This window comes from Pelmatolapia mariae, linkage group LG4 (assembly GCF_036321145.2).
Source record: "Pelmatolapia mariae isolate MD_Pm_ZW linkage group LG4, Pm_UMD_F_2, whole genome shotgun sequence".
In the NCBI taxonomy this organism is placed as follows: domain Eukaryota; kingdom Metazoa; phylum Chordata; class Actinopteri; order Cichliformes; family Cichlidae; genus Pelmatolapia; species Pelmatolapia mariae.
In genome coordinates, this window is record NC_086230.1 from 19,132,591 (window position 1) to 19,153,929 (window position 21,339).

General features: G+C 46.5%; 1 protein-coding gene across 1 annotated transcript in view; it reads left to right on the plus strand.

Moving 5' to 3' along the window:
- LOC134626169 (retinoic acid-induced protein 1) overlaps window positions 1-21,251 on the plus strand; it is a 52,894-nt gene extending 31,643 nt beyond the window's left edge. The window contains exons 2-5 of the mRNA XM_063471736.1: window positions 8,969-15,574; window positions 15,774-15,867; window positions 16,935-16,984; window positions 19,500-21,251. Of these exons, the coding sequence (XP_063327806.1) occupies window positions 9,047-15,574; window positions 15,774-15,867; window positions 16,935-16,984; window positions 19,500-19,508 (6,681 nt within the window). The 5' untranslated portion in view covers window positions 8,969-9,046 and the 3' untranslated portion in view covers window positions 19,509-21,251. The remainder of the gene's footprint in view (window positions 1-8,968; window positions 15,575-15,773; window positions 15,868-16,934; window positions 16,985-19,499) is intronic.
- The last annotated feature ends 88 nt before the right edge of the window (window positions 21,252-21,339 follow it).

Below are 21,339 nucleotides of genomic sequence, written 5' to 3' on the forward strand. Positions count from 1 at the left end.
AAAAGGAGATGGAGAAAGAGAAACCTGTAGACAGAAAAGCAGAGAAGTGTGTGGGCATGGGTGAGGTTACCTGCACTGTGGGAGCATGAATCCACATAGTGCTTCTTTCTCTTTATTCCTTTTATTCTGTGGCTATATCTCTCACTCAATCTGCACCCAGCAAGGTCATTTAGAGTCCACCACACACAGACGCATATGTGCACATACACACACACACACACACTGCAGGAATATTGCAGTCAATCAAGCCTGATCATTAAGCTCTATCCCTCTTTTACACACGAATGTATTCATGCTAAGCGCTTGCACATATTAGTAAAGAGTTCCGCAAGCCAACATTGACTTTCGTTTGTTGTCGCCCACCTACACACTGACAATGACTCGCTCACACAAGAGCACAAAAACACCAGGACACGGGTAACGAGCAATCAGGTTTATTTTTCCTGATTCTTGTCACAGGGCCTCGTATCCAAGACAACCTTTGCACCAAAAACACACAGCCTACAAATGCGTGCTTGATTGCATATGTGTGAATGTCGCCCTCTTTCGCTCATCCCTCTCTCCTTCTCCACTCGGACTCATCTCATCACTCCGTTACCATGTCAACAAAGCCAGGTTTAGTCCTTCAAAGGGCAACGCACGGCAGCTGCCCAACGGAGGTGTCCGTGCTGAAAGACAGAGCGAAAGAAAAGATAGATGATAGGAAAAAGAGATAAAGGGGAGTTGTGCAGAGGAGCAGGAAAAGGGAGGGTCCGATGATTTTTGGGTCAAGGCTATAAAAAAAAGAAGAAGATATTAAAAGAAATAGGTGTCCAGGACTTATCCTTTCACAGCCTGCATGCTCATTTTCAGCCTATTGTTCAGCAAGGAAGTGAAGCAGTTTATTAATAATGAACAAAGTGATATAAGAAGAAGTAGCAAAGTCAAATCGGAGTTGATTTGCGAAAGAGCTCACAGAGCTGACTAAATGCTGCTGATTTGAGTCTGAATCGAGTCGAATTGAGCACGCGGGACTCTCTTTGTTTTTCCTCTCTGTGAGGGATAAAACAATCAATATGTAGTTATCAAAGATTCAGTGCAGAACAAGGAAATCTCTGCACAACTTGTCAAAGTATCACATACAAACTGGGAGCCCTCTACTTTTCCAGGATGCGATTAAAAGCGAAAGGCCATCAGGTTATGGCTGCAAATAGAAAATAAATGAAGACCCTGTAAAGATATCAGTGCACATGTGCCTATGGTGCGTGAATAAGGAGAAATGTCGGCGTCATAGTCTTTAAAATCTGATCACATAATATTGTATTGTTTTTATTGAAAAAAAAATGCACAAAACTAACATGTGACTAATCTGTGTCTGAGTGTCCTGATTTTCAGTGCTGTGTACGCACTCACAAGGATTGCCTGTGTGATTGCCTCATGCCACTCAAGGTTTTCACTTCTCTGATTGGCTCTGTGGTTACTATGGTGACTGCAATCCCTATTGTTGTTGTTTATGGCCTAACACGTCCCACTGTTTAGTTGTTCCTGTCGAAAAGGTCATTGGCAATCACCAGCTTTTCGGCCAAATAAGGGAAATAGATTGACACAGATGCACATTTGGGCACCGTCCAACTGCTAATGAGTAGAACGTCTTTGTTTTCATGCCACAGACAGAGAGACAGAGGAAGAGAGAAAGAATGATATTTTATAGGCTAGTGGGATAACCTCTGCACCCTGCCTTAAGAGCCAGATAGGGATTCTGAGCCTAAACCTCCCAGTAGATTGCTGTGGTGGCTGATGCATTTCTCTCTCGCTTGCAGACAGACACATCTGCCTCGCTTTGTCTCTCTGACCTTTATTTATTCTTTCCCGCTGAACCTGAAGCGGTGTGCGTGTGTGTGTCTGCGTTTCTGCAGTCAAGAGTTTCTGCTTCGATTCTTCCAGTTCCGGGCATTTAAGTAACTTCTGTGAAGAGTGCGTGCGCTTGCTGTTCACGAGTTCACGTGTGCATGCAGACATTTGTGTCTAGAGTCATGTCTGCGAATGCCGATGAGTCATCCCCAAACCCCAGAGACAAGACGACATCTCAGACACACATGAACTCCAATTACATCAAATGTAAACCTCAGATTAGCTGGATTCCTACGTGGAAACAAAGTCATCTCCAAGATCAACCTAAACAAGACTCACATTTAGATGATATGGAGGTATTTCAGCCTTAAAACTTTGCTAGATATGAAATTGGTTAAACAGGGAATTTGGTGACAGACTAGTTAGGCAGAGCAGTCCAAGATGGGAAAAGCAGTTCCTGATCAGTCTGATACGTTTTCACAAGAACACTTAGATGACATCTAACAGTTTTTCTTTATTTAAATGATCTGTATTTCCAATGTTTTGACATAAAATGCCACAAAATTTCTGGATCTACATCTGGATCTGAATCAACCGTCAAAATTAATCGCGTAAGTTTTGGTCAAACCATATCACTGGTAAAATTTCCATGCAAATGTTACTGTAATTTTTAAGTGATTCAATTTTAGGTTGTTTTTTTAAAAATACATAAGAAAAATTAACTATTCATTCATTTTCTTCTAATTATCATTGAACTCCTTCATTGAACTTCTTCAATAGTAGCAGAGGCAAGCGTAACCTCATATGTCTACATTTGGCTGCTTTCGAACACTTACATGTAGCACGCAGTGAACACTGCATTCATACATGTGTAAAACATGAATTTCAATAGGGTGGCGTTACACTTGCGGGAAATGATGACTCCAACATGTGCAACGACTGTGTTGTGCCACAATTAGTCCTACAGCACATGTAATACTAGATTTTTCTACAGTGAACACTCCAGTTTGAATAAAGACCAAAAAAAATGCCATAACACATGAAAGAACCACATCTGTAAAAAACACAAATCTGCCTCTGTTGGCTGTGTTATCTGTGGCTCCCCCTCCTGGCTGAAACTTAAATTTGGGTTTGACGTGAACATAAACTCTACACTGTTAATTAGGAGCTTTCTTCTTGCTTCCTCTAAATCAGCCCTTCAGATTAGTCTCAAACAGGCCTCAAACACTATCTATCCATCAGTCTGCCCGTCTGTCTATAAGCGTCAGTTGCAGGTCTCCGCCCCCTTCTATGTCTCCTCCAATAATCTATGTGACTGGCTGCGGGTGAACTCCTGTGACCTCCAGCTGTGTGTCATGACAGTGGGCCACAGACAAATGTCAGAGCAGATATTGGCTTCTTCCATCTTCTAAGCATCTCCTTTGGGAAGGAACCCACCCACACTGTCTGGCCAGACACTGCGCAGGAGAGGAGGAGAGAGGCAGAGAAGCTGTCACTCAGACTGACCACCTGTCCAGTGTGTTGAACCTGAGGTGATCGAGTTAAAGGGCAGAGCATCCACAGAGAGAGGGGGAGGGCACGCACAGGAAATCTGAAGAGGCCAAGTGATAGTTTGAGGCATCCGAACGCTCTGCGTCGTACTGAAGTGTGTATAATTAGGGAGGGGATTGCGGCGTACTGATTGGGAGCAGCAGCCGAGTGGGTTGCTGCGTTATTTTGGAGCGTGCTGTGTTAAGCAGGGTGTTAAAGGCAGATGTGCTAGACATGAGTGTGTGTGTGTGTGTGTGTGTGTGTGTGTGTGTGTGTGTGTGTGTGTGTGTGTGTGTGTGTGTGTGTGTGTGTGTGTGTATAGTGCAGCGAAGGGAGGAAGTGGGTGCAGGGAGCATGGCATGTTTGGGTTATTTTCAAATGCGTTGTCAGGTTGTCGAGGAGCATGTGAGCCGAGCTTTGGCGTGCGTGGTGCTAGGTCGCATTGTGATGATTCCGGTGGTGGTGGTGAAGTGTGACTTTTTGTGAGTATCTGTGATGAGATGCGTGTATATGTTTGTCTGCGTGTGTGTGTGAGTGTGTGTGTGTGTCTGCGTTTCCTCCCAGGCCGCTCCACCTCCCCAGCAAACTGCCTCTGCATGCATAATTAACTGAGATGACTGGGGAGGTAAACACACAGGGAGACGTCCCATCCCTCCACTCTTTATGCCGCCATTTTTTTTGTATGCGTGTGTGTGTGTGCCTCTGTGTGTTTGTTTGTGTCAGACAGACAGAGTGCAAGGAAATGATTTGAAGCAGAAGTGCTTCAGAGTCACAGTTGATGGAACGAGAGAGAGAGAGCTGTCTGTCTCTCCCTTTGTGTGTGTGTGTGTGTGTGTGTGTGTGTGTGTGTGTGTGTGTGCGTGCGTGCGTGCAATAGAGAAAGGAGATAAATCCCATCTCAAGCTGCCTCTGAAGATGATGCGATGAAAGCGAGGGAGAGAGAGGATAAAAAACGAATGAAGGGGGGAGGCTGTAACCAGTCACAGCTCTGCACATTATGAACCATCCAGCGGAAAAATCCGATTCAGCCATCTCTCCCTCCCTCACGCTCTTTCCCTTCTGTCTTTCCATCCTGAATGTGTTTTATTTGGAGACCGACGCATTCTAATACTCGAGATGGGACACTCCTGCTGTGTACGTCCTTTTAATGCATATGGAAAGTCATACACAAGGTGACTTCATGGTTTACAAATCTACAGTAACACACCAAAAAAAAAAGAAGGCCTTGAGGGAAGCTGTCTCGATAAGAAGTGGAGAAGTGCTCCGTGGTAATCAATCACTTGTAGCAGCTCATGTTTGTGAGCTGCTACAATGCTGAAGCATTTGGCTAATTATGGACCTGCATAGTAAGTTTCCACACATCTACAATTTTGCATGCATGTGTATGTGCATCTGTGTGTGTGTGTGTGTGTGTGTGTGTGTGTGTGTGTGTGTGTGTGTGTGTGTGTGTGTGTGTGTGTGTGTGTGTGTGTGATGTTTGCTGGAGCTCATATTTCCCAGGAGCCCAGGTTGTAAAGCCCACTCAGTCAATCATCGCTCCTCCTCTGTCCTCTGCATCCTCATCTTCCTCATCCTCAAACTTATCATTCTATCACTCTTTTCCTGCTTTTGCATCCCCCACACTCAATTCCCCCCCCCCCCCCCCCCCCCCCCCCCGATTTTGCTCGGTCTCGTTGTCTTTCCCCTCTTGCTGCCATTCTCCTCTCTATTCAATGCATGCGAGAGAAAAACAAAGAGAGAGAGAGAGAGAAAAAAAGGAGAAGAAAGAAGGGAGAGATGATGGAATAATGGAGGAGATGAGCACCTTCCCAGCACAGATAACATTGTGTTGAGAAACGCAAGAAGACAGTCTATTTAATAAGAAGGAAGAGAGAGCAAAAGAATTTGCATGCCTCTCCCTGTGTGTGTGTGTGTGTGTGAGGGACAGCGGGCAGTACGTGTGTTTGCTTCACCTTCATCCTCCTTTCTCTGCGCTCAAGCACCAGCAAAATCAATGTTAGCACTACCTCACTAAACAGACGCAGGTGGACTGATAGACAGCTAAACCAGGAAGATTTGGTGATCTCAGCATGCGTCCTTCATTCGCTCTCCTCTCTGACCCCTACCGAGGCTGTGGCATAGCGCAACCATAAATATAGCAGTCGGCCAACTCCACAATGCCAGGGTTCTCTGTGGAAGATGGCTATGAAAGGAGGAGGCGCAGCACAGAGGTGGAGGAGAGACGTGCCTGGAATGTAGACACTGGCATATGCACGAGTGCATTTGGGTACAAGAGAAAAGACTGATGGAGGTGAAGTAAATTGATTGGGGAAGGCATTCCTTTGGTTTATTTGCTTCTTAGTGTGAGAGAGAGACATACACATGCACACATTTGGTTAAAAGTCCAATTAATCCTTATTGAGAGTGGACTGTTGAGGAGACGAACAGAGACAGACAGACATCAAATGCAGTGTGTTTGAGGCCATCTTATTCACTGTGCTTGGTAGGCTTGGTCCTTGTCCTCTACAAGCATGTTATATAGGTCATTGTGTAAACAAGTGTCCTACTCACACACAAACACACATATACACCACCTCAGGTGAAGCCACAGTAGGCTGCAGGCAGAGAAGAAGGTAGGACAAAGAATCTCAACAGGAATCTGTATCTGTGTGCATTTGTGTTTGTGTATAATTAAGCAGTACCAACATCTGTACACCTACACTGTACAGCACAAACCTACGCCCATAAAATCACTCACAAACATGCAAGAATGTACGCAACATTCACACACAGCTTTCTCCTATCACACACGCACACACTCCGTGTTTCTGTGATGAATAATGCTACTGTGCATCTGGTGGGATGCACCACTGTCCCCGGGGTGGGTTGAATGCAGGGATATTGTGCTGAAGCTCCCCAACAAACACACATATACACTCAAACATATACACACACATTCACAGAGGCTCAGTGCACTGTCTCCAGGTGACGCTTTTCCTTTTTTAGATCAAGAGCAAGAACACTTTCCACCCCTCCTTCCTCTTTTATATGAATGCAGGAAAGCACCTCCCCTCCTCAAAAAAAACAAAACCACAAAACAGTCACCACCCTGCACCTCTCCATCACACGCACACATACACACATTACAGGCAAACATCCCCTCATTCGCTCAGATATACCATACATAAACACTATAAAACCCCTTCTGGTGTACTGAGAGCATGCACACCAACACAGAGTGTAGCACTTCCTGCTTCCCCTTGGAGAAAATTGGAGTTTGCATCTGTGCAGGAGAAAGCAGGGAGAGGAGAGGCGGGGAGAAAAAGAGGGCTTGGATGTACCTTTCATGAAATGCTGCATCAAAAACAAGCCAGAAAATATTGCTTCACAATGCTTCTTTATGTAAGAAACTGTACTTTCTGGAAGAGCTTGAGGAAAATAAGGAGAAGAAGAAGTTTGTGGATCGTGTTTTGAGACCTGAAACGGTTACAAATAATCTCCTAAAAACATTAAACACACATCATTGTTATTATCCCGCCTACCTGCAGTCTGTGAACATGTGCCTGGCTTCGCTTATGCACGCCTGCATCTTCACACACACCCGTACAAACATTATTTATTTATATGATAAATAAATAGCTGATTTCAAAAGTTCAGTGCGACACCTTTCATCGTGAAAAGACTGAAAAAAGATCCAGGAGACACACCGATACATGCACATTTCTTCACGTATGGACAACAGTTAGCAGCTGGTAGTATTCTAAAATCTACAACACAGTTATTGTTGTGCAATCATCAGCGATGGGAATAACGGCGTTACAAGTAACGGCGTTACTAACGGCGTTACTTTTTTCAGTAACAAGTAATCTAACTAATTACTATTCCTATCGTTACAACGCCGTTACCGTTACTAACAAGAAAATGCGGTGCGGTCGCGTTACTATTTTTCAGCAAACAGACGGCTGTGTTCAGCTTACCGCATCTTATATCAGTTGCACGGAAGTAGCTGAAAGTAATCTGGGTGCTGCAGCTTTAAGCAGCTGCGCACGCTCCCACGGACAGCAATCACTTTGTGCCAGACGATCACTTTTTGGCACAACACCTGGAGCTCAGGGGGAAAACAATTGCATGAGTGCTGCTGTTTGACTGAGGAAGAATATAGTAGTCGTGGTAAGCCAATAACATGACCACTTCAAGATGACAAAGCAATAAGGTGATATATACCAGTTTTTAAATTGTGTTGATAGGCCACGTAAAACCAGTCATGATAAACAATATACACGGCGTCTTTTCCTCATTATTTTCATCACTTTTGCTGTCTAAGGACAGCGCTAGCAAGCACTCTCTGCTTATGACCAAAAAATTTAAAAAACAAAACAAAAAAACGCCCGTTCCTGTTGGTGGAAAAATGCACCATGTCGACCAATCAAAAAATTATATGGCAACATGACATTTGGTTGTTTAGGGAAGAGGGGGAATTTTAGGAGTGACGGCGAGAGAGAGAGAGCGAGAAAGAGCAGGAAAAAAAAGAGCGAGTTTTGAGATGTTGAGAGATATGTGACGTTTAGCGTGTTTGGAGGGTGTAGCTAGTGTGTTGTCTTGTGTAGTTAGTGTGTAGTGTTGTGGATAGTTTTGTGTTGTGTGTCAGAACAATGAGGTGACTGCTGTCTCCAGCTAGAAAACAGGAGTGATACACCTGCTGCTGTCAGACCTGCAGGTATCAGGCTGTGATGTTCTCCTTTATAGTGGACAGAAATTCTTTTTTTGGAGTGGCACAAATAATTTGTGTGGCATCTTAATGAATGCAGAACACCTGATTGTTATGTAAATAGTTTGAAATGGTTATTTAAAAAAAAAAAAAAAAAAAAAGAGTAAAAGGTAAATGGCTGCAAATAACTTGTGTGCAAAACTTGTGCATACGATTTTAAAATTCACAATTTATATTTGCATTTAAGGTTATGAAATATGATTCAATGAACATGTTTGTGGTTGTTACAGTGAAAATATCACTTTTTCTACTCGGATTTGATGTTTTTGTCTGATTTTAAATCAATTGTGTTAATACAGTATATCAAAATGAAAACAACTGTAAATTCAGACACGTGAGGTTGTGCTGAAAAGAATGATACCAAACAAGGCAAAGTAAATAGTTTTTAAAGGTGAAATGTCGAGGTAAAATCAAAAGTGGTTAAAATGGCCAATTATACCCTGGACCCCAGAGGCAAGTAACGCAATAGTTACTTTTCAAGTAATTAATTACTTTTAGAATCTGGTAACTCAGTTACTTTTTTGAAGAAGTAACTAGTAACTATAATTACTTACTTTTTCAAAGTAACTTGCCCAACACTGGTAATCATGTTATGGTGATGAAGTGAATATATTTAAGGAGTGAACGGTGCATGTACCTGTGTCTGTGTGTCTGAATGTTTGTGAGCCGGAGTACAAAAACTGTCATCATTAGTTTCTCATAGAAAGGGAGAACTTTCCTTTGACTCCAGGTGAAAGTAAAAATAGATTTAGACACTGAATATCAAAGGAGAAGATGCAGAATAGTTGAACTCCAGGCTCAGCAGCACTAACCCTCATCATTTCTTCTTTTTCTCACTTTTCCCTCTCTCCCTGCCTCCAGAACCCCCAACCCCCCCTTTCCCCTTTCCCGTCTCACCTCACCTCCCCCTCCCTGCTTTGGCTACAGACGGAGAACGTTATGCAGTCCTTCCGTGAGCGCAGCGGGGGTTACCACAGCAACCAACCCTGCTACCAGCAGGAGCCCCATGAATTATCCCGCCTGGAGACCTACCGGCAACACCCGCATCATCCCCATCCACAACACCCGCACCCAGGACCCGGTCCACATCCAGGCCCAGGCCCGGGGCACACCAGGTCAGGCTATGAGGCACATTCCTTGGCAAACCCGACAAGCATGCCGACAACTGGAGGACCAGGAATTGGAGGCGGACCTAAGGACTGTTACAGCCAGCAAGCCTACGCTGGTTACCCAGGAAATGGCGGAGGAAATGGGAGTGGAAATGGGGGCTCAGCACCCTCACAAGCAAAGAAATCATTCAGAGGAAGCAAAGTGCCCCCACCGAATCCCAGTCAGCACCTGCAGGGTCCCGGGGGCTACAGTAATCACATGGGCCCAGGAACTTATTCAGCCCAATATATGAGCGAGGGCCACCTCCAGCAGAAGTGGGAGGACCCAGCCCAGTTAGCACAGTATGAGCAGGAAATGGTAGGACGTTTGGAGTCTAGTGGTACTCCTGCACCTAGTTCCTCCCAGTACATGGAGCAGAATATGCTGGGCCACTCCCAGACCCAGTGCCACCAGCCCTCTACCCCTGTCTATACCAGCCCCCACCACCAGCCCCATCCTCCCAACCCTTCCCCTTCACCTCTCATGTATCCCCAGAGTCACCTGCACTACCCGCAGCACTCACCCTCTCCATCTACATACATGGAAAAGTGCAGCCCTATGCCCCACTGTTACAAAGGGTACAACTTGCCTCCAGGTTCTCAGTATGGCAGACAAATGAGCAGCCATGGCAATCTGAAGCAGGGGGCCTACAGGTCGAGCCAAAACAGTTACGGATATCAGCAGCCTCCCTCCAGAGGTTACGAGCAGCAGCCCATGACCAACCCCCAGGAACCCCATCCAAAATACCAACACTATAGCCAAGCCCAACAAAACTACTGTCTCTCAGAGTTGCCTGTCAGGTCCCCAGAACAGTATTATCAGACTTGTAGCCCCTCCTCGAGCCACTCCCCAGCCCGATCTGTGGGGCGTTCCCCTTCATACAGTTCCACCCCTTCACCGTTAATGACCAATCCAGAGTCATTCCAGTATAGCCAGCCACCTATGACACCTGGAGCAGCCTCCTCCTCTTCATCATCTTCAGCTGGCATGCAGGAACAAGCCAGTGCCAACACTATGTTGATGCCCCCACGCTCACACCCCTCACCCAGCATACCGCACAGCTATTCCACAACACCGCAGGTCCCCACGATGAAAGAACGCTTCTCAGAGAAGCTATTGTCAAACCCCAGCTTGTGGAGTCTGAATGCTCTCACCTCTCAGGTGGAGAGCATCTCTAATAATGTACAGCAGCTCCTGCTTTCAGAGGCCCTGGTTGCAAACAAAAAAGGCAGTAAGCGCAGCAGTGGCGGGAGCAACAGCAGTGCTGGAAGTGCAGTATCCTCCAAAAAGGGTGAGGAATACAAAAGTCCTCCATATCCAGACAGTGCTGGCAGTGTGGGTGGGGGACCTATACAGGATGCTTACTGTACCCCACAGCATCAACCGCTGCCCATGGAAATCCATGAGGGTGGCTACTCCAGCAGCAGCGATGAACCGCTGGAGAGGGGCTACTACTACTTTGGCCAGGGCAGAAGTCCAGCCCAGGCCCATAACAACACACAGCTCAGCGTCGACACAGCCTCTTCATGCTCCATGGCATCTCCCGATGACATGTCTACCAGGTCTGGCGACTCAGGTCTGCACAACCTCACCCCTGACCCTGCTAGATGTCAATCAGGGCAGGGAGGAGATGGCATGAGCACTCCAGTGAAGAGCATTAGTGACGAGAGATCTCCAACAAGCATTACAATCCCCAGTCCCATGAAGCAAGAACAAGATTCTCCCTCTGATATGCAGCACATCAATGAGCCTGTCAAAGAGAATTTCGAAGAATCGGCCTGGACAGAGAAGTCTTCTGATAAAGAAGAATTGACAACAGAGAAGACGCCTGACCACAAGAGTGAGAGAGATGTGGACACGACAAAATGTGGAGAGAAGCTAGAAAAATGGTCAGATGAAGAGAAATGTCCAGATGTTTACAGCAAAATAAACAAAGAGGGGACAGGAAAAGCCTACTGCTATGAGGAGACAGTGTACCAGACTAAATATGAACCTAATGCAGGAGACTCGGTTGAACAGTCACCGGCAGCTCTGTCTGATTCCAGCCACAAAGATCATTTTGGCCAGGAGATGAAATCAGAGACATACAAATCCGAGTCTCCAACTGCATCTGAGAGCTCAGTGAAAACATTGCCATTCATTTCCAGGGGTGACCTTGAGCAGGATCAATACTCCACAGGGAAGGAGGACAGCTCAGAAAACACGTCTCCAACTCCTCAAGTTGAGGCCTTGGAAGACTGTGTCTCAGACAAGAGAGACACAAGAGACCTGGACAATGAAGGAGAGGGTGAAGAGGAAGAGAGAGAAAAGGAGAAAACCAATGCAGAGGAACAAAAAGAAACAGAGAAACAAGAAAAATGTTCCCTTTCACCACCTCTGTCTGTAGAGGTGAGGGAGGAACTGGGGAAGGGTGGGGAATTGACCGAGTCATCGAATGAGGAGCACATGAATAAAAGAGATGAATTAGAAAAGATGTCTGGGGATATTGGCAGCAAGACAGAGAGCCAGACTGCTGAGCTCCATTCTGACAATGAGTTTGCAGGGGGACCTGCCCATCCAAACTCAGCAGCAGTAACGGCCGCAGCAGATGCCTCTGAAATGGAGTCAGCAATTGGTGACACTGCCCCTCAGCCTCAGTCTGCTATGCCAGTCTTCTCCGCTCTCAATGACAAGGCAACACCTCCATCTCAGGCCAGGGATCATATTGATCACAGTGATGCTAAAGTGCTGGAGCCAGACTCTCCTCAACTACCAGGGAAGTCAATACTTCCCTCAGCCCCCTCCTGGGCAGACACTCCACCTTCCCCAAAAAAAGGTGACGAGGACATGGAACCAGGCATCAGCTGTTCCAGCGCTGTAACCCCTTTGGCCAAACCAGAACCTGTGGCTCCATCTGCTCAGCCGAGGGCATTTGGACGTAAGCATGCCAGGGGCAGAAGAAGAATCATGCATTCAGGTGTGGGAATCAGGCAACAGCTAAGCTTGGAGAGGGAGGGGGAAAAGGAAGAGGAAGGAGGCCACTCACACACACAGAAAACAAGCATGCCTCCAAGCAAAACCGAGCTATTCTCAGATCAAATGGATCTAGCCCATCAGGAATCTATTGTGAGTCAGACTCCCAAAATGCTAAATGATGGTTTTCGTTCACGAATGTGCACACGCTCATTCAACGCACAAGATTTGCCACCTAAAGCCGAACCTCATGTAAAAAGAAAACCAGGCCCAAAGCCAGGTTCAAAGCCTGGTCCAAAACCAGGGCCAAAACCTGGTGTAAAGCCAGGGTCAAAACCAGGTGCAAAACAAGGGCCTAAACTAGCCCAAAAACCTGGCCCAAAACCAGGGCTAAAACCAGGACCAAAACAGGGACCAAAACCTCTGCCAAATGAACCAGAACTGCCACCGAAAATTGAGACTCCTATAAAACGAAAACCAGGACCCAAACCAGGTTCAAAGCCTGGACCAAAACCTGGGTCAAAACCTGGATTAAAACCTGGACCAAAACCTGGTCCAAAACCAGCTCTCAAGCCAGGTGCAAAACCAGGACCTAAGCCTGGACCCAAGTCTCCAGGCATTTTGTCCCACACTGACACTGCACCCATCAAGGCCCCAGTGGGCCGGCCCAAAGGTTCACTTACTAGACCTAAATTGTTGCAGCAGGAAGAAACCACTCAGCCTTTCGTGGGGCCGCAAAGCAGGAGTAGGAAGAGCCTGAAATCTACAATATCACAAGTAAACCAGGGAGCAACACAAGAGGAGCAACAAGCACACCATGAGCTAAAGACGCCAGAGAACGAGAGCAAAAATATGGTTTTGAGATCCAGGAAGCCCTCCCAGGAAAAACTGTCAAAAGAAAAAGAAAAAATAATGGGTGAAGATATTCTCACAGAGACAGTCACAGAATTTAAAGCCAGCGATGTTTCTCTTAAAGAAGAAGAGCTCATAACTGTGGAGCAAATGCTCTCCCCCATTCAGACTGCAGTCACAGATAATGAAGTTACAGGAGACCCACCCACACCACACATGCCACCTGAGCAATCTGAGGAAAAGATCCCCCTTCCACTAAAACGGAAACCTACTTCAGAACTTTCTACACCATTAAAAAAAAAGAGGGGTCCAAAACCCAAACCAAAAACGTTACCGCCTCAGCCCGCCCTGCTGGAACAGGCCGTCCCAACACCTAAAGAGAAGGTCACACGCGGCCCACGAAGAAAGCGAGGGCCGCCTAAGAAAGAACCTGTGGTCACTCCCATAACCAAAGACATTCTGGCCAACACCAGTGGACCTGACATCACTAGTGACCCGCCCGTGGTGCCTCCTCAGTGCCCCACTAAAACAAAAGTTCTCCCACCACGCAAAGGCAGAGGACAGAAATATGAGGCCATGGTGCAGAAGATTACATCTCCTAGCTCAAAGAAACACCTCCCAATTCCCCAGCTAGACAGCAGTCTGACTGATGACATGACAACCAAGGCTTTGCCTGAGCGTATCTTAAAGGAAGGTGAGACGTCTATTGTGACGAACAGCACTGAGGTGACAGAGTCTCAACAAGATGGAGAGAAGCAACTTGAGGTGGGAGAGAGGAAAGTGGAGGTGACACAAGACAGAGAAAAGCAAGACATGAGTCCAGAGGCACCAACACTAGAGGGGGTGAGACAAGGGCTGGAAGAAGAGGTTGTAAATAAAAATGAAGCAACACAGGAAGATATTAAACCAGGGACAGAGCCGGATGTTCTAGCTGATAATGTCTGGAGTTCAGAGGCCGCAGTAGAAGGCAGCACTCCAGGTGAGTGGATACCAGAGGCCTCAGAAGGTGTATCTACAGCTGCCGCCAAGTCTGTGAGGACTAAAAGGAAGCGATGGGCCATGGTGGAGAGTACAGATGCCTCAGTGGTAGCCTTGGAAGCAGGGAGTCTAATAGTTACAACACCAAGACTAGCAAAGCAAAGGGCCATCAAAAACAACCATGAGATGCACCTGAAACAAAGGAGGAAGAAAAGAAAAGGCCAGTCCTCTTCAGAGGAAACAGATTTAGTTGAGGAGGCTAACACTGAAACAGACGAGCAACAGGAGAGTGTGGAGGACAAGGTGAACCCCACAGAGCCCACAGTACCTCTGCCAATCAGCACAGATGACATCATAGAAACTCCCCAGGTTACCAGTACAGACCTCATCCATAAACCTCGAAGAGGCAGAAAACCATCAGCAAGCCCAGCTAAAAGGAAAAGAAGCAAAGCCTCAACAGAGCCGATTCCTGGCAAGCCAATTAAGATCCACAAAAAGCCCGGGCCAAAACCCGGGATGAAAGATGCCATTGAGGTAATTGAGGCAGTAGTGAGGGCAGCAGGATGTGAACAGGAGGAAAAAGAGGAGAAAGAAAGACAAGAAAGGGAAAGAAGGGAAAAAGGAAACACAGAAAACGAGGAGACGTGTGTTATCGGTCCTGTAGTGACAGTATCAGAAAAACGGACCGAGACCATTTCTGTGAAGAGGATCAGGCGTAGATGGGTCCATCAAAGGTCTAAACTGTCTTTCTATCCTTATGTACGGATTAACAACTCAAGAGACTTTTCTTCCTGGTGTGCCATAGTCAACAAGGCGGAGGATGCGGTCGTATTTCAGAGACGCAGAAAAAAGGGCATCCTCAGAATGAGGAATCCTTTCACAGTTGCAAAGGTAGTGCCACACACTGCTGCCATGCTGCAGGGACCCACAATAAATAAAGATCTTGTTGGGAGGTGTCTGACATGTTGCCTGTGTGGGAAACCGGCAAACTTCAAAGACTTAGGTGATTTATGTGGACCTTACTACACAGAGGATGGGGTTCCACGGAAAATCTTGACGATTACACACACAGAAGCCTTCAGGGAAGAGTTGGACAAGACCAACGACGACAACAACGACAACAGCGGCAGCAGCGAAGAACCGGGCAACTCCTCAAAGAGTGAGACTGAGGGCACCCCAGAAAAGGAAGGAAATACAGAAGCAACCGCTCAAGAGGGAAGTGTTAGCAGTAGCAGCAGCAGGCACCACTGGCGTTTCCGACGGGCAGAAAGAATGGAAAGACCGGGTCGGGAAGGTGGCCTACGAAGGTTAACTCTCCGAGAGAGGTTCAAGAGGATGAAGCAGCTACAGGCCGTCAACACAGGAGCCCCCACGGGCCAAGAGGGCAATGAAAGCTTGTTCCAAAGGCTACAAATGGAGGCAGAGGCTAAGGAGCACTGGGCCCATGAAAACTGTGCCATCTGGACCAAGGGGATAATTATGGTAGCTGGAAGGCTATACGGACTGAAGGAGGCAGCCAACACCTCAGCCCAAACGGTACGACAGCAGTTATCATCAGTGAATCTTAGACCAATCTGACATGTGTTTGGATGCTAAGAAATATCTTTCAGAATTGCTGAAAACTTTTAACATTTTCCCCTCTTTTCTCTCCCTTTCTGAATGTGCCTCTGTTGGTCAAACTGTTTGTTTCTTTACTGGTCTTGATCCATATGTCCATCTGTCTTACTAACCCCAGAGCTGCTACAAGTGCCAGATTGTGGGGGCGTCCCTCAGCTGCTGTTGGAGAGGCTGCTCTCATAAATACCACTATGTCTGCGCCAAAGAGATAGGTAAGAGACCACAGCGAGAGAGGGAGGGAGCAACAGGGGGATAAAAAGACAAGAAAAAGCTAAGAAGAGAAGGGAGAAATGAGGAGGGAAATTGGGAATGTGAACGTGAGTGTGGGATGAGAGGCCAATTGGGAGGGAACAACTGTAGAAAAATAGGTGGGAAAAAATGAAAAGAGAGTGCAGGGGAAGTGGTTGTGGTTAAATGAGAGCGAGAGGGGGAAAAAAACGCATCAAGGAGTAGCATTATTGAGTGCGAGAAGAGATGTCTGAGAGTGTTAGGGCAGAGCAGAAGAGGAAAAGAGAGAGGGAATGAAGAAGGGAGCTTTGAATACAGGGGATGATGAGAGGAAAGTGGAACCCTGGAGTGTGCAAAAAGGAGAAAGCGAAGAGATAGAGGGAGGAGGCTGAGCTTGCATGTATGTGTGTGTGTGTGTATTATTGACCACAGCCCCTGTGGCTCCATCCATCCACGCTGCTGCTGTCTGGAGGCTGAGCATGCATGTGTGTGTGCGCGTTCATGCCTTCCTCTCCAAATGCTTGCCAGAACACTGCCATGCACACCTTATAACAACTTCGCCAACGTGCATTTCCATCAGCACTCGTGTGTGGTTGCTGTTAATACAAGAGAGTGTCCGTGTGTCAGCATATGTGTAACATGGTTTCCCCCTTATATTATCTCATGCCAAGGAAGTACAGTGCAAGGATTAAACGGTCTGCCACGTCTGCCGAGCCAGCACAGGGAGCAGAGCGAGGCCCTTTTTTAATCCCGCTGAGTGCACCAGCCATATCTGACTGCCTGCCTGCCTGCCTGTCTGCATTGCAACTTATCCACTCAGTCTCCCTCTTTCCTCTGTTGCTCTCCCTCGCTTGCATCGCTCTTTTATTTAGCTCGTTTTTTTTTTCCATTCATTTGTGCTTTTTGAGGAGAGCTGTTGGTTTGTATTGTTGTTGTTGTTGTTGTTGTTGTCAGGATTAGCCTCCTGGTATAGTTTTTATTCAAAGTAAAATGTGAATCTGAGATTTCACACCTCATTCTGTTGTTCTTTGCTTTTTCTCTTTCTGCACAGGCTGCACATTCCACGAGGATGACTTCTCCATCAAATGTCCTAAACACGAGGTAAGGAGAAAAAACCCACTAAACTAGTGAAAGCATGCTTTATTACTTCGTCCTGCTTTAACAGTTAGTTTAACAGTTCCCCAGCATTTCACAGGCAACATCAGATATCAGTGTTTACACATATGCCTAAGCACACAAGTTCAGTTTTTCTTTCTCCTCACCTGGCCTCCCTTTCCATTCCGATCCTAACACCAACGCCGCCAGCAACACCCCCCCACCATCCCCTGCCCCTTTCTTTATCCACCTCCTCAGCACAGGGATAAAAAAAAAATTGAATTCACACATTTCTATAACAAACAGCAGCACCTTGGCTGAACAGATGATATGGTGCTGAACAGGAAACACAACCGTCAGTTCCTGTAAAGCAGAGGAAAAAAAAGAAAAAAACACAGCTGATGTTCATTGTAGATTGGCATAAAGTACCATTTTCTCTTTGCCACATGAAGACTCTTCCTACCGATTCTACGTGTACCCAGTGTACCTCAGCGAGTTAAAATCACCACATCAACCGCCACGAGCGCCCTTCATTTATTACCGTCACCTGCTACTGTGACTTCAAACTGCTGCATTTGCAGGGTCACTGTTCTCCGAGTTCATTCGAATGGTCTCCTCCACATCCAGTTTTTCCTTGTAGGGCAGACGCCATCTGGTGGCGATGCGTTTGCATGGCAAAAAGAGGAAGGTCAAATGAGGGAGGGAGTGTGGAGGGGGAGGGGGTGCTAGAGATGCTGACATTCAGCAGGGAGCAGCGGTGCATTGAGGCAGCAGTGGCAGTAGCCTCCCATCCTCCCTCCCCGCTCTGCATCTCTCCCTCCCTCCCTCCTTTCCTCTTTTCCTCTTCCTTTCCTGTTCTCCTCTGTGCAGACTGACAGGGATGAAAAGCTGGCTGCTGATCAAAACACCCCACCCACCATCACTGCCTGCTATCTTCCCCACATGCTCTCTCCACCGTTTCCCTCTCTCTTGCTCTCCTTTCTCTCATTATTTCTCTCCCTTCCTCCTTTTTTTCCCCCCCTCCGCTCCCCTTATTTTGCTTTGCTGCTACCCTGCTGTTCCAGCTCTCTCCCCCCCCCTCCAGTCTCTCACTCTGTTCACCTCTCATCTCCTGCGAGCTCCCTTTTCCGTTTTCAGTCGTCCTCCCTTCATCTTTCCTCATCCCATTCTCCCTCGTTCTTTGTCATCTTCTCCACTCCTCTCTTCACCTCAACTCCCACGTCTAAGCAGCAGAAATAGCGTGTGAGAAACGGAGAGAAAAGGAGAGCGAGTCAGAGAGGGATAGATTATTGTTAGCAGGCTGAGGCAGAGCTGTCATCAGCTGAGGGATCTGAAGGTCTGCATGTGTGTGGGGGGGGGTCTGTGCCGTGCCAATTTACGCCGAGCGGCTTAATCAAAGGGAAGAGCAGACACACACGTACGCACACATACAGACACAAGCACACAACCACCCCACCCATGGGTCCCCCTAAGAAATTCTCCCTTTCGCCTGCGTTCACTTGCTTTTAGGGCTGAGGGGGGGAAAATGCACACAAACGCACTGCCTGCAGCTGTGGATTGTCCAGTGCTAACGGACACACACTGTGAGAGTCCACGCAGGTTCATTAACAGGTTGCCTGAAAGCTCGCACACATATACACATAGTGAACGCAAGACAGACAGGCAGAGAGAAAAACAGAGCGTTTTGTGCTGCAACTGAGTGGGAACAAAAGACGAATGGGGGCAGTTACATCAGAGAGTGGCAGGCTGAAAGAGACGGAGATAGAAGGAGAAAAAGAGGGCAACAAGAGAGACGAGCAGCAAAGGGAGCGACACTCTGTGATAGAGAGGTGGGGAGAAAACAAGCGGGACTGAAGGTGTGAAGGAAAATGAGTTGTACCAGAGAGGAAAAAGCAAAAAAAGGAGTGAGAGGTAGGCTTTAAGGAGGGAGGAGAAGGGGGGGAAGTAGAAGGATTGAAAGTAGAAAGATAAAACAGAGAGAGCAATGCTGCTGGTCTGAATCCAGGGCATAAGGATGGGCAGCTGGCAGTTCAGAGAGAGAGAAAGAGAGAGAGAGACAGTGGAAGAGATACCAGGGGATGCAGAAGAGTAGAAGGGGGAAAGAAAGTGCTCCTCAACCACCACACCAGCACAATTTAGAGGTGTTCCTGCTGCGTCTTTCATAGGCGAGCTGGTTCACTGGTCAGCTGCATCCATCTCCCCACTCCAGCACACCGGAGCCAGCTTGCTTTAATGCCTTCACTCTGCAAATCTGCACAGAATCCCTTTCAGCATTGTATTATACCAACATCTGCACAGAAGACGCCTACGCTTGCAGTTTACCTGTCTGCACATTTACTGCAGCTTTTGAGAATTTAGGTGCTTAAATTCGAGCACACAAAAGCCTCACAAGTCACAGGAAATGATGAGAAAAGAGCTCGAGAGTTCTGGGCGAGGAAGGAAAACTTCTGGCACACCTCACACATTTGTATCCCGATTGTGTTTTTGACTTTGTGTTTACATCTGTGCACTTCCTTCACAGGACCTGTAAGATATTCCTGTGTATCACTTTCATCGCCAACACCATCACCTCTCCGCCAGACAACACCGATCCAGCGAGGCAAAATCCACTCCCTATTCCTAAAGACACGGTGACGACTGATGACGAACAGGCACGCCAGCCAGTGTGGCTGGGGGAGGGTTAAAAGGCAGCGCTGAAGTGGAGCTAGGAGCAATACAAACAGTGGAAAAACAGCTCTGCAGAGAACAGCTGCTCCTTGAAGCCGCCCTAGAAATGTGCTTTCTCAACTGAGCCCCTGACTGCAAGGCAGAAGGCAGTGACACTGTTTAACAGGAGGGTAGGCTGCGCTTTAGAGACTGTGCGCCTAAGGCCAGTGCACATGGGGACCCGTTTGAAATGCAGAGCGAGGAACGCATGTGTGTGTTCTGCCTTCGGATGGGTTGCTATCATATTCAGACACTCGGCGGACACTGATTGGACAGGGACATCCCTCTGGCCACCTTGTCTGTGGGCCAAGAGGTGCATATGTGCGTGTGTGTGTGTGTGTGTGTGTGAGAGTGCGCGCATGTGTTTGTATGTGATAACCATAGAATTGTCATTCTCCAAGCACACCATCAGTGTGTTTGTGCATATGTGTCTGTGGGAGTATGAAGAATTGCTTCTCTAACTCAAGATGTCACGCGTCAAAAAAAAAAAAAAAGAAAAGAAAAGAAAAAAACAGCAGCCAACCACTGGATGTATCTCAATGTGCGCGTTTGTGTTTAAAACAAGAGACAAAATGAAACAGGTGAGGATGAGGAAACCGTACAAGATGATGGTGATGATGATGATGATGTGCTTCACAGGCTCGAAATATTCTGATACTGAAGAGTTGAGAAAAAAAAATGGACGCAGTATTTTAATATAAGGCTCTTATCTCCGGAGATGTATTTTGATGTGCATTATGGCTAAACATCATTGCGTCACCCTTGGTATATGTCCGGCTTTGTGCTATTCAGAAATTAAAATATATATATATAAATATATGGAAATGAGAAAAAAAATATGAACTCTGTTTAAGAGTTTACTTCAACTGTGCGCACAGTCAGTATGTACAGCAGACACCACCATCATCACTCGACAAGCTGCAGACGAGGGCTCAGAGGACCCACCGGGAGTCAGTCCATCCACTTCATATCTATGTACAGTTCAAGAAGTATTACCTGTTAACAACATTTCGAGATTATTTCGCACACCACAGCCGCGAGGAAAGACGTGCATTCAATCCTGATGTCATGAAACACACACACCCATCTGTTTGTGTATCGAAAAATGTAGCCTCTTTTCACTCCGCCATGCTATATAACAATGCCCCGTGCGGGGCGTCAGTTAAAGTACCGGTCATTTTCAAAAGGAGACATATTTAAGTATTAGGGCATAAAAGAAAGTGCAAAAATGCCACACCAAACTTTCTCTTTTATGAAGCTCATTATTTAATGGTGTATATAGGTATTTGATGCTGTTTAAATGTAAAATGTGATGTACTAATATAATTGTGTATAGTATTTCCTAGAGATGTTTATTTTCTATAAAATGGAATATGTTATTGCTTATAAAATGTTATTAAAAGAATCCATTGATGAAAAAAAAAACAAAACCTTTTTTGGGAATGTCACTTGTCTTAAGTGGGAGCATGCCGTTTATTGATTTTCATGTCTATTTGTTTGGACTTGATGACACAGCATCACTCTGTTTGAAATGTTTTTTGTAACGCCAATGTTAAATATACCAGCACCTTTCAATGCTGCTATGACCAATGCCTGCTCTTTTTGTCTTCACTCAACACGCACTGACAGTAAGACATGTAAATTGTGGTTCTGTG